Source organism: Scyliorhinus canicula, chromosome 21, assembly GCF_902713615.1.
Source record: "Scyliorhinus canicula chromosome 21, sScyCan1.1, whole genome shotgun sequence".
Classification (NCBI taxonomy): Eukaryota; Metazoa; Chordata; class Chondrichthyes; order Carcharhiniformes; family Scyliorhinidae; genus Scyliorhinus; species Scyliorhinus canicula.
In genome coordinates this window covers 14,832,921-14,848,586 of record NC_052166.1, presented here as the reverse complement: position 1 = coordinate 14,848,586, position 15,666 = coordinate 14,832,921, and the positions used below count along the sequence as shown (strand labels likewise).

Genomic DNA, 15,666 nt, shown 5'->3' with positions numbered 1-15,666 from the left:
TCCCACTGTCTCCCCATAGTCCTGTATCAATCCCAAACTAATCCCATTGACCTGCTCTGTCCCCATAGCAGTGTACCTATCCCAAACTAATCCCACTGCCCCACTCTCTCCCCATAGTCGTGTACCAATCCCAAACTAATCCCACTGACCTGCTCTCTCCCCATAGCCCTGTATCAATCGCAAACTAATCCGACTGGCCCACTCTCTCCCCATAGCCCTTTATCAATCCCCAAACTAATCCCACTGACCTACTCTCTCCCCATAGCCCTGTATCAGTCCTAAACTAATCCCAATGAGAAAGACATAATAATTAACATTAAAAGATATAAGGAAGAGTGGGGATAAAGGGGTCTTTTTCAGGTTGGCAGCCGGTGACTAGTGGTGTGCCTCAGGGGTCTGTGCTGGGACCACAACATTTTACAATATACATTAATGATCTGGAAGAAGGTACTGAAGGCACTGTTGCTAAATTTGCAGATGATACAAAGATCTGCAGAGGGACAGATAGTATTAAGGAAGCAAGGGGGCTGCAGAAGGACTTGGATAACTAGGAGAGTGGGCAATGAAGTGGCAAATGAAATACAATGTGGAAAAGTGTGAGGTTATGCACTTTGGAAGGAGGAATTTAGGCATAGACTATTTTCTAAATGGGGAAATGCTTTGGAAAACAGAAGCACAAAGAGACTTGGGAGTCCTTGTTCACGATTCTCTTAAGGTTAATGTGCAGGTTCAGTCGGCAGTCAAGAAGGCAAATGCAATGTTAGCATTCATGTCGAGAGGGCTAGAATACAAGACCAGGGATGTACTTCTGAGGCTATATAAGGCCCTGGTCAGACCCCAGAGGATGTTCACAAGAATGATCTCTGGAATGAAGAACTTGTCGTATGAGGAACATTGCTTTTTGTTTGTTGATCAACATTTTATCCAGATACCCACATTTCGCTCCAAGTGAGACTGCGCTAATGCAGGTGGGAATGCTGCTGCATGTCAATTTTAAAAAAAAAATTTAAAGTACCCAATTATTTTTTCCAATTAAGGGGCAATTTAGCCTGGCCAATCCACCTACCCTGCACGTCTTTGGGTTGTGGGGGCAAAACCCACGCAGACACGGGTAGAATGTGCAAACTCCACACGGACAGTGACCCGGGGCCGGGATCGAACCTGGGACCTTGGCGCCGTGAGGCAGCGGTGCTAACGACTGCGTCACCATGCCACCTTTAGCTTCACATCGATTTCTGCCTTACCTGTTGCTGCTCTTTATGAAATCCCTGACATCATCAGGCAGGATAACTCGATGCTCTCCCATATCGCGGTGGTTCCCAAGCACACAGACTGGAATGTGATCTGGTACTTTTGGAAGCTCCTTCATGATGTAACTGAATGTCCTGCAGGAACAAGGGCGGGTATTAATCAATGCACCTTCTGCCTCCTGAATGAACTCGTCCCTCTACATATTATTATCATTATCAAACTAAACAGATGAACCAATGCAGCAACAAGGAAAAAACATTCAAACTAAACAGGATGAAATATTAATCCTTTAGATGCAGCAGTGGACCGTCTACACATTAAGACACACTAAACCAACGTCAGCAAACATAAAATGAACAAAATGCAGTCATCAGACATTCTGGCATACACGGAAGTGGAACTAGAAAAGCACAGCCCTGCTTCAGGAGTGTTCAGATCTGCATCTCCCAGTTACCTTTAGCCTGGTGGACTGCACACGTGAGATGGGGGGGTGGAGGTGAGGGTTTGTGGGGGGGGTGAGGGCTCGTGGGAGAGCGAGGTGGGCTGCAGGGAGCGAGGGGTACATCCTCAGTGTGCTCATAGTCATGGTCTTGTTTCTTGACTTGCTGTTCAATTCTACAGCAAGGCGCCATACAGCAACACATCAGTGAGGGTCACCACTGAAGCAGCGATTTCTACATTCACAAATCACATACAATGGAGAGCTGTAGTGAATATTGAAATAGACTGACCACTGTTTGGTGATGTCAAACATCATGATAACGCCATTACAGTTCTTGTAGACATCGAGGAATTGTGCATCCAGAGCCAACTCTGCATCTGACTAACAACAGCATTTAATAGAGCGGATTAGAACATTTTAGAAACAAATTAGTAAATACATTTACACAGCACACTGAACTCAAAACAAAACATCAATTAGAATCTATCTGGAGTAACTGTTTTTTTTTAGAAAATATTTTATTGAGGCATTTGTAATTTTCACTGTTTAACACATTTACATCCCTGAAAACACCCACAGGGGCTGACACACGCAAAGAAAGAAAAGAAACAACCTACAGAACAACGCCCCCTACTCCCACGCTCCATTCCCCAGCTACCCGTAAACTATATTCTCTATCCCGTTGCCACGCCTCCTATTTTCCTCCCTCCCCCTTTTTCACCTCCCCCCCCCCCTTATTGCTGACGTTCAGTTCTCCTTGAAGTAGTCTATGAACGGCAGCCATCTCAGGGCAAACTCTTGAATAGATCCTCTCAAAGCAAATTTAATTTTCTCCAGACCGGGAAACCCTGCCATATCGCTGATCCACACTCCTGACTTCGGAGGCTCCGAGTCCCTCCATCTCAGCAAAATCCATCTCCGGGCCACCAGGGAGGAGAAGGCCAGAACATCGGCCTTTCTCCCGCCCCTCGATCCTCCGATACCCCTAATATTGCCAATTCTGGACTCGGAGTTACCCTTCCTTCCAGGACCTCTGACATAACGTCCGCAAATCTCTGCCAGAATTCCCACAATTGCGGACAAGTCCAAAACATATGCACGTGGTTTGCCGGGCTACCCCCACACCACCCACATCTGTCCTCCCTCTCGTCAAAGAACCTGCTCATCCGAGCTACCGTCATGTGGGCCCTGTTGACCACCTTGAACTGAATCAAGCTAAGTCTGGCACAGGACGAGGATGAATTGACTCTCTTCAGGGCTTTTTCCCACAGCTCGAATTCTAACTCCCCACCCAGCTCCTCCTCCCATTTCCTCTTCACCTCCCTGATAGGGGCCTCTTCACGCTCCATCAGCTCCTTGTACATCTCCAAAACCCTCCCCTCTCCAACCTCTGTTTTTGACATCACCTTATCTTGTAACCCCCTCAGGAGGAGGCGAGGGAAGCCAGGAACCTGCCTCCGGACAAAATCCTGTATCTGTAGGTACCGAAACCCGTCGCCGCCTGACAACTCAAACTCCTCCTCTAATGTGTCCAAGGTAGGGAACCCCCCTGAATGAATAGGTCCCCAAATCTCTCAATCCCTGCCCGCCGCCATCCGCTATAGCCCCCATTCAGCGCCCCCAGGGCAAACCGCTGATTGTTACAAATTGGTGACTACACCAATCTCATGTGCTGCTTCCATTGCCCCCACACCCTAAGGGCTGCCACCACCACAGGGCTCGTAGACTACCGAGCCGGCGAAAACAGCAGGGGCACCGTCAGTGAGGCCTCCAAACTCGTCCCCTTACAGGATGCCGCTTCTACTCGCTCCAACACCGACTCCTCCCCCACTACCCACTTCCGGACCATCGATATGTTGGCCGCCCAGTAACAGTTAATAAAGCTCGGGAGGGCCAAGCCCCCCTCTCCATGAGTGCCTTCTTTACAGGGCAGCACGGTAGCACACGTGGATAGCACTGTAGCTTCACAGCACCAGGGTCCCAGGTTCGATTCCCCGCTGGGTCCCTGTCTCTGTGGAGTTTGCACATTCTCCCGTGTTTGCGTGGGTTTCCTCCGGGTGCTCCTGTTTCCTCCCACAGTCCAAAGACGTGCAGGTTAGGTGGATTGGCCATGATAAATTGCCCTTAATGTTCAAAAAGGATAGGAGGGGTTATTGGGTTACGGGGATAGGGTGGAAGTGAGGCTTAAGTGGGTCGGTGCAGACTCGATGGGCCGAATGGCCTCCTTCTGCACTGTATGTTCTATATGTACTCTCGGGGTTTTTCCCGCCCATGCAAAACCAGATATCGGCGCATTCATTTTCCTGAAAAAAGCCTTTGGGATAAAAATTGGAAGACATTGAAAAAAGAAGAGCAGTCTCGGAAGGACCATCATCTTTACCGTCTGGACCCTCCCCGCCAGTATCAGTGGGAGCATGTCCCATTTGCAAAAATCCCTTTTCATTTAATCCACCGCTTTGCCCAGATGTAATTTACAAAGCTGCCCCCAATCCTTAGCCACTTGAATCCCTAGATAACACCTCTCAATGACTCTGAACGGCAATTCCCTCAGTCTATTTTCCTGCCCCCGTGCCTGGATCATGAACATCTCGCTCTTTCCCATATTTAACTTGTAACCTGAAAGTCGCCCAAATTCTTCAGTATCTCCATGATTTTGGCCATCCCCCCCAACCCCCACCGGGTCTGCAACATAGAGCAGCAAATCGTCCACGTAGAGAGAGGCTCTGTGCTCCAGTTCCCCCCCCCCCCCTCATTATCCCCCACCAGGCATTTGATGATCTAAGGGCCATTTGCCAAGGGCTCTATGGCAAGGGCAAACAGTAATGGGGAGAGTGGACATCCCTGCCTTGTCCCCCTGCAGAGACTAAAATACTCTGACCAGACTCGGTTGGTTCTTACATTTTCCATCGGCGTCTGATATAACAGTCGGACCCAATCCACAAATCCCTGTCCGAACCCAACCTACCCAAATTGTCCCATAGATACTTCCACTCCACCCGGGCGAAAGCCTTCTCCCCGTCCACCTCAACATCGCGCTCCTCCGCTGGTATCATTATAACATTAAGAAGCCGTCTAATATTGGATGTCAGGTGCCTGCCCTTCACAAATCCCGTCTGATCTTCCCCAATTATGTCCGGGACGCAATCCTCTATTCGAGTGGCCAAGATCTTTGCCAGCAATTTAGCATCAATGTTCAGTAGGGGCTGGTTTAGCACACTGGGCTAAATCGCTGGCTTTTAAAGCAAACCAAGGCAGGCCAGCAGCACGATTCGATTCCAGTACCAGCCTCTCCGAACAGGCGCCGGAATGTGGCGACTAGGGGCTTTTCACAGTAACTTCATTTGAAGCCTACTTGTGACAATAAGCAATTTTCATTTCATTTCATTTAAGTAGGGAAATTGGCCTGTACAATCCACAGTTCTCCGGGTCCTTATCTCGCTTCAGGATGAGAGAAATTGATGCCTGTGATAGCATTGGGGAGAGTACTCCCACCTCCTGAAACTCATTAAAAGCCTTGAACCAGGGGTGGCCCCAGTAGCCCAGAGAACTGTTTATAGAATTCCACTGGGAATCCGTCAGGTCGCGAGGCCTTCCCCGATTGCATCGTCCCCAACCCATCTGTCACCTCCCCGAGCCAAATTGGGCCCCCCAGGTCTTCCACCAGCTCCTCATCTACCTTTGGGAACTCCAGCCTCTTTAGAAATTGATTCATACCCTCCTCCCAGGCTGGGGATTCCGACACATATAACCGACTGTAAAATTCACGGAACACGTCATTAACCGCCCCCAGGTCTATCACTACCTTCCCCCTCATATCCTTGATTTTCTCTATTTCTCTCGCCGTCTCCTGCTTCCTCAGCTGATGTGCCACCATCCTGCTAGCTTTCTCCCCATGTTCATATATTGTCCCTTTTGCCCTCCTCAGCTGTCCCTCCGCCTTTCCTATGGAAAGGAGCCCAAATTCCATTTGGAGTCTCCCTCAGGAGCTTATCATTCGGAGACTCCGCATACCTCCTGTCCACCTGTAAGATTTCTCCTATCAATCTGTCCAGCTCCGCCCGCTCAGTTTTCTCCCTATGGGCTTGAAGCAAAATAAATTCCCCTCTGATAACTGCCTTCAATGCCTCCCAAACCACTCCCGCCGCGGTCTCTCCCGTATCATTGTTTTTTTATGTACCCCCGGATGACCTCCCTCACAGATCTTATCATCCACTAGCACCCCAGCATCTAATCTCCACTGTGGGCACTGAGACTTCCCCGTGCTTGAACGTAAGTCTATCCAATATGGCGCATGGTCTGACACCACAAATGCTGAGTGCTCCGTGTCCTCCATCCCCGCTAACAGTGTTTTATCCAGTACAAAGAAATCTATCCTGGAATATACCTTGTGCACATGGGAGTGAAATGAATATTCCTTGCTCCTTGGCCTCCCAAATCTCCACGGATCCACCGTTCCCATGCACTCCCTCTCCCATGCGCTCCATGAACACCTGCAATTCCTTCGCCATTGCTGGTACTTTCCCTGACCTAGAACTCGACCAATCCAGTTTCGGATCCAGGACCATGTTGAAATCACCTCCCATAACCAGTTGGTGCGATTCCTAACAAACGCGACATCATCCAGTTTGGGGCGTATATATTTACCAGCATATTTACTGCCATTCCCTCCAGCTTCCCACTGACTACAATAACTCTAACCCCCCGGGTCTACCTCTATCCTCCCCACCTCAAATGCCACCCTCTTGTTAATCAGGATGGCCACTCCCCTTGTTTTAAAGTTCAGTCCTGAATGAAACACCTGTCCGACCCATCCCTTCTTCAATCTGGAGAATTGCTAATGTTGTCCCTTTGTTTAAGAAGGGTAGCAGGGATAATCCAGGGAATTATAGACCTGTGAGCTTGATGTCAGTGGTAGGCAAACTGTTGGAGAATATTCTGAGGGATAGGATCTATTCACATTTGGAAGAAAATAAACTTATCAGTGATAGTCAGCATGGTTTTGTGCAGGGAAGGTCACATTTGGAATACTGCGTGCAGTTCTGGTCGCCACATTACCAGAAGGATGTGGATGCTTTAGAGAGGGTACAGAGGAGGTTCACCAGGATGTTGCCTGGTATGGAGGGTGTTAGCTATGAATAAAGGTTGAGTAGATTAGGATTGTTCTCGTTGGAAAAACGGAGGTTGAGGGGGGGACCTGATTGAGGTCTACAAAATTATAAGAGGTATGGACAGGGTGGATAGCAACAAGCTTTTCCAAGAGTGGGGGTGTCAATTACAAGCGGTCACGATTTCAAGGTGAGAGGGGTAAAGTTTAAGGGAGAATTGGTCTCCCAGCTTCAAGTGCGTCTCCTGCAGCATGGCCACATCCGCTTTTAACAGTCTTTTAACGGGGGGGCTCTCTCGCCCCCCTCCCTTGTCGATTAGCCATGACATTTTGTCACTTTGCTCCCATTAACTAGCTATCCAGCTAGCCTAGCAGCCCCCCCCCCCCCCCCCCCTCCAGCCCGGCATTCTACCACTTGCCGAATCTCCTCCCCTACTTTAACATAAGTTATCAACACAATGACATCAAAACACAGAAAGCAAACAAACAATCCCCTCAGGAGCAGACCCCCCTTCCTTAACAGAGTCTTATCTATCCCATCACCTTCAAACAGAACCAAAAACAATAGAAGAGACATCAAACTGGATAGGAAAAAAATTATGCATGCAGAAACTCAACCATCTTTTTTCTAACAGAAGAGAAAAAAAAGCATCGCAACTCAAAGACCGTTTCACTGCAATTCGGCACATATAACAAATCCAAATCAAATCAAACAGAAAAAACCCTTCTCGTCCGAAAGTCGCAACTCAAATTCCAGAGCTGATAGGTTGAGATTTTTCCAGACAGAGAAAGAACTGCACAAAACTGTCACCTCTTCCGGCAAGCCAAAGTATAGCTCCTGGTTCCCGTAGGTCACCCAGAGACAGGCCTGGTAGAGCAGTCCAAATTTTGTCTTTCGCATACAGGGCTGCCTTGACTTTATTAAAACTCATCCTCCTCTTTGCAATCTCTGCTCCCCAATCCTGATACACCCAGATCTTTGACTCTTCTCAGATGCACTGTTTCGTCTGCCTAGCCCACTTCATAATAAGTTCCTTATCCAGGAACCGATGCAGCCGTACAGCAATTGCCCTCGGGGGTTCACGACCCTGGGGCTTACGCAAAAGGGCTCGGTCCACCTCCAACGGCTTGGGGAACGAACTATGCCCCATCAGCTTCTCCAGCATATTCCTCACATACGCATCGACATCTGATCCTTTCTTTCCCTCTGGCAGACCGACGATCCAGATATTCTACCTGCGAGAACGATTCTCCAGGTCTTCCACCTTCTCCAACAGCCGCTTCTGCCGCTCCTGTAGAATGCCAATTTCTATTGCCATCGCTGTGGACTCCTCTCGTTCCGTCGCCTGCTCCTCAGCTTTTGGATCTCCTGACCCGGAGTCTTCACTTCCCCTCCACCCGGCCAACCACCCCCTTTAATCAAGGCCACCGCCTGGATCAGGTCCTCAGTACACTCCTTGCGACGCTGGGCGAACTTCCCATCCAAGTATTTGACCAACTGGTCCATTGGGCAGACGCGGCCAAACTTTGCCTCGTTGTCACTGAACCCGCTGTTTTCTGAGTTTTGTTTCCATCCATCTTTTGATTTCTTATTTTCCGACTATTGTTTGGGGACTATATTTTGTACCATAAATTGGGGGTTGCCTCCTGCTGCTCTCACTTTTATCAACTTATGTTGAGAAATTCCTGCGAACATCCAGCTTAAAAGCCATTAAAAGACCACGAGAGGCGAGAGCTGCTAAATGTGCGACCATTCACTCCGGCCACCACCGGAAGCCCATCTGGAGAAATTGTATTCCATCCTAGGTAGAACAGCTTGGGAAGGATTTAGTGGCCTTGGGGGAGCTGGAGCAGAACAAGCACAGTGGTTAGCACTGTTGCTTCACAGCTCCAAGGTTCCAGGTTCCATTCCCGGCTTGGGTCACTGTCTGTGCGGGGTCTTCACGTTCTCCCTGTGTCTGCGTGGGTTTCCTCCAGGAGCTCCGGTTTCCCCCCCACAGGTCACAAAAGACGTGCTAGTTCGGTAATTTGGACATTCTGAATTCTCCCTCTGTGTTCCCGAACAGGGGCCGGACTGTAGCGACTAGGGGACTTTCACAGTGACTTCATTGCAGTCTTAATGTAAGCCTACTTGTGACAATAAAGATTATTATTATTATGGGGTTAAAAGTGTTCAATTATGAGGATAAATTGCATCAAATAAGACTAGGTGTTTCTGAATAAAGGATGAAATGAAAATCGCTTATTGTCACGAGTAGACTTCAATGAAGTTACTGTGAAAAGCCCCTAGTCGCCACATTCCGGCGCCTGTCCGGGGAGGCTAGTACGGGAATCGAACCGTGCTGCTGGCCTGTTTTAAAAGCCAGCGATTTAGCTCAGTGAGCTAAACCAGCCCCTGATAAAGTAGAAAGTATTTCCCCTGGTGGTAGCATCCAGGACCAGGTACAAGGGCAGCATGGTAGCATGGTGGTTAGCATAAATGCTTCACAGCTCCAGGGTCCCAGGTTGAGTTCCCGGCTGGGTCACTGTCTGTGCGGAGTCTGCACGTCCTCCCCGTGTGTGCGTGGGTTTCCTCCGGGTGCTCCGGTTTCCTCCCACAGTCCAAAGATGTGCGGGTTAGGTGGATTGGCCAGGCTAAATTGCCCGTAGTGTCCTAAAAAGTAAGGTTGGGGGGGGGGATTGTTGGGTTACTGGTATAGGGTGGATACGTGGGTTTGAGTAGGGTGATCATTGCTCGGCACAACATCGAGGACCGAAGGGCCTGTTCTGTGCTGTACTGTTCTATGTAAACCTTAAGAAAAAGCTAGTTCATTCAGGGATGTTGTTAGGAACCACTTCTTCACACGTTGGTAGTGGCAATCTGAACACCCCTTCAAAAAAAACCCTCTGGGGTGCCAGCTGAATTTGTAGTAACTACGAGATTTCTGTTGGGTTAGGGTAGCAAAGGATATGAAGCCAAGGTGCGTAGGTGGACTTGAGGTCCTGATCATTCATGAGTTATGATCCATAGGCTGCTTTTCTCTTTGAGGAGGAGAGCTGACTGGTGGTGATTTGACATGAGGATCACCACACCTCAGGCCAGGGCAAGGTTGAGAAGGCCTTCATGAATAACCCACTTTAATGTTAATGCTTCAATGACAGCCAACGGGAAACAAGGTGCAAATAAGTTCTCAACTTCAAAGCAAACTGAAATGGTGCAACACAAGTTTGTTCTCCAGATAATGGAAGGTGATGGAACCTGGAGCCAGGTATCCATGGGTTAAAGCCCAGCATTGACTGATGTTCAGCAAATCAATGGATGCATGATATTGTTTGTCGAATTGTAATAACCATGTCTTTGTTTTTCCTAGTAAGAAGTCTTACAACACCAGGTTAAAGTCCAACAGGTTTGTTTCAAACACGAGCTTTCGGAGCGCTGCTCCTTCCTCGGGTGAATGGAGAGATATGTTCCAGAAACATTTATATAGACAAAGTCAGAGATGCCAGACAATGCTTGGAATGCGAGCATTTGCGGGTAATCAAATCATTACAGATCCAGAGATAGGGGGTCAGTATGAAGTTGATTGGAGACTTCAATCAGCCTCCTGCTGATCTTCAATTCAGCCCCATATCTTCAATTCTACCCCATGCAGTGAACTTCAGACCACATGGAAACAGATCAAAGCTCACAATGGTTAAGGCCAATTCAGAGCACTGTTTACTGGAACAGCATTGATGAGAACTGATGTCAGAAGAACTGACCAATAGATAGTGTTCAAGATAATTCGGGATGAGAAAGGTTATTCAGTCCATCCCGCCAAATTGACCAACTTCCAATTGTGTGAAATGTTTGCAGGATTTTGTCACCACTGTAGTCGATTCAACGGTTAATCATTCTTTCTGCGATTAAGGTCTTCCTGAAGGTTCCAGGTTCCATTCCCAGCTTGGGTCACTGTCTGTGCGGGGTCTACACGTTCTCTGTGTGTCTGCGTGGGCTTCCTCCGGGTGCTCTGGTTTCCACCCACAAATCCCGAAAGACGTGCTTCTTAGGTGAACTGGACATTCTGAATTCTCCTTCAGTGTACCCGAACAGGCGCCAAAGTGTGGCGACTAGGGGATTGTCACAGTAATTTCACGGCAGTGTTAATGTAAGCCTACTTGTGACAATAATAAAATGAAGATTATTAGAGATTCTCTATAAAGTAGGGCGAGGAGCTGAAAGATGTGAAAATGAGCTGCTGTGATGCTACTAATGATAGGAGGGTGTAATTACAGTGCAACATATTTACATGAATGGTTTTGATTAGAAATATGAATTGGGTAAATGTGACACAAATATGGCAACCAGAAGTAAGGTTTAGTGGACAGGAATGGATGTGGAGCTAATGCTTGTAAATATATTAGAGCCAGTGTCTGCACAAAATATCTAATACATCACTATCAGGAGCACAAGCTGCTCCAGTTCTGATTATATCCACTGTACCTCTTGTGGGTCATTCTCCAGTTTCAAGCCATCTCCTTTTTTCCGACTTTTACCTAAACAAAGGCAACAACTGGTTAATGGTTTTCAAGTAACAATTTTCTTCTCAGAAGCCCAGTATTGGGCCCGTCTGTATCCCATTTCAGTACCAGGGAAGGGAGTGAAGGAACATCACAGAACTTGACATTTTCAGTTCCAAAATAATTACAGACCTAAGCCAGCAGTGTGTGCTACAACTACCTGCTGCTGTGTTCTATTCCACTTCTCTTTCCATTACATAGATTTCATAGAATTTACAGTGCAGAAGCAGGCCACTGGGCCCATCGAGTCTACACTGGCTCTTGGAAAGATCACCCTACCCAAGCCCATACCTCCACCCTATCCCCATAACCCAGTAACCCCACCCAACACTCAGGGCAATTTATCATGGCCAATCCACCTAACCTGCACATCTTTGGACTGTGGGAGGAAACCGGAGCACCTGGAGAAAACCCACGCAGACACGGGGAGAACGTGCAAACTCCGCACAGACAGTGACCCAAGCCGGGAATCGAACCTGGGATCCTGGAGCTGTGAAGCAATTGTGCTAACCACTATGCTACCGTGCTGGCCATTCTTCTATTACACTAATATACTTTAATTATACCATTAATAGATGTCAATATTACATGTTTTTGGGTTTCTTGACAATTTCTAACAGATCATAGTGATGGAACATTAAACATCTTAATACAAATTCAATCTCCCTCTACACTGCCCCCATCAAACACTCCCAGGACAGGTACAGCATGGGGTTAGATACAGAGTAAAGCTCCCTCTACACTGCCCCATCAAACACTCCCAGGACAGGGACAGCATGGGGTTAGATACAGTAAAGCTCCCTCTACACTGTCCCCATCAAACACTCCCAGGACAGAAACAGCATGGGGTTAGATACAGAGTAAAGCTCCCTCTACACTGTCCCCATCAAACACTCCCAGGACAGGTACAGCACGGGGTTAGATACAGAGTAAAGCTCCCTCTACACTGTCCCCATCAAACACTCCCAGGACAGGTACAGCACGGGGCTAGTTACAGAGTAAAGCTCCCACTACACTGTCCGCATCAAACACTCCCAGGACAGGTACAGCACGGGGCTAGTTACATAGAACATAGAACGATACAGCGCAGTACAGGCCCTTCGGCCCTCGATGTTGCACCGACATGGAAAAAAAAAACTAAAGGCCATCTAACCTACACTATGCCCTTATCATCCATATGCTTATCCAATAAATTTTTAAATGCCCTCAATGTTGGCGAGTTCACTACTGTTGCAGGTAGGGCATTCCACGGCCTCACCACTCTTTGCGTAAAAAACCCACCTCTGACCTCTGTGCTATATCTATTACCCCTCAATTTAAGGCTATGTCCCCTCGTGCTAGCCACCTCCATCCGCGGGAGAAGGCTCTCGCTGTCCACCCTATCTAACCCTCTGATCATTTTGTATGCCTCTATTAAGTCACCTCTCAACCTTCTTCTCTCTAACGAAAACAACCTCAAGTCCATCAGCCTTTCCTCATAAGATTTTCCCTCCATACCAGGCAACATCCTGGTAAATCTCCTCTGCACCCGTTCCAAAGCTTCCACGTCCTTCCTATAATGAGGCGACCAGAACTGTACGCAATACTCCAAATGCGGCCGTACCAGAGTTTGGTACAGCTGCATCATGACCTCATGGCTCCGGAACTCAATCCCTCTACCAATAAAGGCCAACACACCATAGGCCTTCTTCACAACCCTATCAACCTGGGTGGCAACTTTCAGGGATCTATGTACATGGACACCGAGATCCCTCTGCTCATCCACACTACCAAGAATTTTACCATTAGCCAAATATTCCGCATTCCTGTTATTCTTTCCAAAGTGAATCACCTCACACTTCTCCACATTAAACTCCATTTGCCACCTCTCAGCCCAGCTCTGCAGCTTATCTATGTCCCTCTGTAACCTGCAACATCCTTCCGCACTGTCTACAACTCCACCGACTTTAGTGTCGTCTGCAAATTTACTCACCCATCCTTCTGCGCCCTCCTCTAGGTCATTTATAAAAATGACAAACAGCAACGGCCCCAGAACAGATCCTTGTGGTACGCCACTCGTAACTGAACTCCATTCTGAACATTTCCCATCAACTACCACTCTCTGTCTTCTTTCAACTAGCCAATTTCTGATCCACATCTCTAAATCACCCTCAATCCCCAGCCTCCGTATTTTCTGCAATAGCCGACCGTGGGGAACCTTATCAAACGCTTTACTGAAATCCATATACACCACATCAACTGCTCTACCCTCGTCTACCTGTTCAGTCACCTTCTCAAAGAACTCGATAAGGTTTGTGAGGCATGACCTACCCTTCACAAAACCATGCTGACTATCCCTAATCATATTATTCCTATCTAGATGATTATAAATCGTATCTTTTATAATCCTCTCCAAGACTTTACCCACCACAGACGTTAGGCTCACCGGCCTATAGTTACCGGGGTTATCTCTACTCCCCTTCTTGAACAAAGGGACCACATTTGCTATCCTCCAGTCCTCTGGCACTATTCCTGTAGCCAATGATGACCTAAAAATCAAAGCCAAAGGCTCAGCAATCTCTTCCCTGGCTTCCCAGAGAATCCTAGGATAAATCCCATCCGGCCCCGGGGACTTATCTATTTTCACCTTGTCCAGAATTGCCAACACTTCTTCCCTATGCACCTCAATGCCATCTATTCTAATAGCCTGGGTCTCAGCATTCTCCTCCACAATATTATCTTTTTCTTGAGTGAATACTGACGAAAAGTATTCATTTAGTATCTCGCTTATCTCCTCAGCCTCCACACACAACTTCCCACCACTGTCCTTGACTGGCCCTACTCTTACCCTAGTCATTCTTTTATTCCTGACATACCTATAGAAAGCTTTTGGGTTTTCCTTGATCCTACCTGCCAAAGACTTCTCATGTCCCCTCCTTGCTCGTCTCAGCTCTCTCTTTAGATCCTTCCTCGCTTCCTTGTAACTATCAAGCGCCCCAACTGAAACTTCACGCCTCATCTTCACATAGGCCTCCTTCTTCCTCTTAACAAGAGATTCCACTTCTTTTGTAAACCACGGTTCCCTCGCTCGACCCCTTCCTCCCTGCCTGACTGGTACGTACTTATCAAGAACATGCAATAGCTGTTCCTTGAACAAGCTCCACATATCCAGTGTGCCCAACCCTTGCAGCCTACTTCTCCAACCAACACATCCTAAGTCATGTCTAATGGCATCATAATTGCCCTTCCCCCAGCTATAACTCTTGCTCTGCGGGGTATACTTATCCCTTTCCATCACTAACGTAAAGGTCACCGAATTGTGGTCACTGTCTCCAAAGTGTTCACCTACCTCCAGATCTAATACCTGTCCTGGTTCATTACCCAAAACCAAATCCAAAGTGGCCTCACCTCTTGTTGGCCTGTCAACATATTGTGTCAGAAAACCCTCCTGCACACATTGTACAAAGAACGACCCATCCAATGTACTCGAACTATATCTTTTCCAGTCAATATTAGGAAAGTTAAAGTCTCCCATAACAACTACCCTGTTACTTTCGCTCTTTTCCAGAATCATCTTCGCCATCCTTTCCTCTACATCTCTAGAACTATTAGGTGGCCTATAGAAAACTCCCAACAGGGTGACCTCTCCTTTCCTGTTTCTAACCTCAGCCCATACTACCTCGGAAGAAGAGTCCCCATCTTGTATCCTTTCTACCACCGTAATACTGTCCTTGACTAGCAGCGCCACACCTCCCCCTCTTTTGCCCCCTTCTCTGACCTTACTAAGGCACCTAAACCCCGGAACCTGCAACAACCATTCCTGTCCCTGCTCTATCCATGTCTCTGAAATGGCCACAACATCGAAGTCCCAGGTACCAACCCATGCTGCCAGTTCCCCTACCTTATTTCGTATACTCCTGGCATTGAAATAGACACACTTCAAACCACAGACCTGAACACTGCCGCCCTCCTGCGAAGTCAAAACTGTGCTCCTGACCTCTCTACTCTCAATCTCTCGCACCCCAAAACTACAATCCAGGTTCCCATGCCCCTGCTGAATTAGTTTAAACCCCCCCAAAGAGTACTAACAAATCTCCCCCCCAGGATATTGGTGCCCCTCAGGTTCAGATGTAGACCATCCTGTCTATAGAGGTCCCACCTTCCCCAGAAAGAGCCCCAGTTATCCAGAAATCTGAATCCCTCCCGCCTGCACCATCCCTGTAGCCACGTGTTTAATTGCTCTCTCTCCCTATTCCTCATCTCACTATCACGTGGCACGGGCAACAACCCAGAGATAACAACTCTGTTTGTTCTCGCTCTGAGCTTCCATCCTAGCTCCCTAAAGGCCTGC

At 47.8% G+C, this 15,666-nt stretch overlaps 1 protein-coding gene across 2 annotated transcripts in view; it reads right to left on the bottom strand.

Moving 5' to 3' along the window:
* The window catches only part of LOC119955461 (rab-like protein 6), a 143,434-nt gene that overhangs the window by 89,391 nt on the left and 38,377 nt on the right, over nucleotides 1-15,666 (bottom strand). For both annotated transcript variants that reach the window (XM_038781656.1, XM_038781657.1), the window contains exons 4-6: nucleotides 11,260-11,312; nucleotides 1,983-2,074; nucleotides 1,245-1,385 (exon numbers count right to left, since the gene is read on the bottom strand). In XM_038781656.1, the coding sequence (XP_038637584.1) occupies nucleotides 1,245-1,385; nucleotides 1,983-2,074; nucleotides 11,260-11,312 (286 nt within the window). The remainder of the gene's footprint in view (nucleotides 1-1,244; nucleotides 1,386-1,982; nucleotides 2,075-11,259; nucleotides 11,313-15,666) is intronic.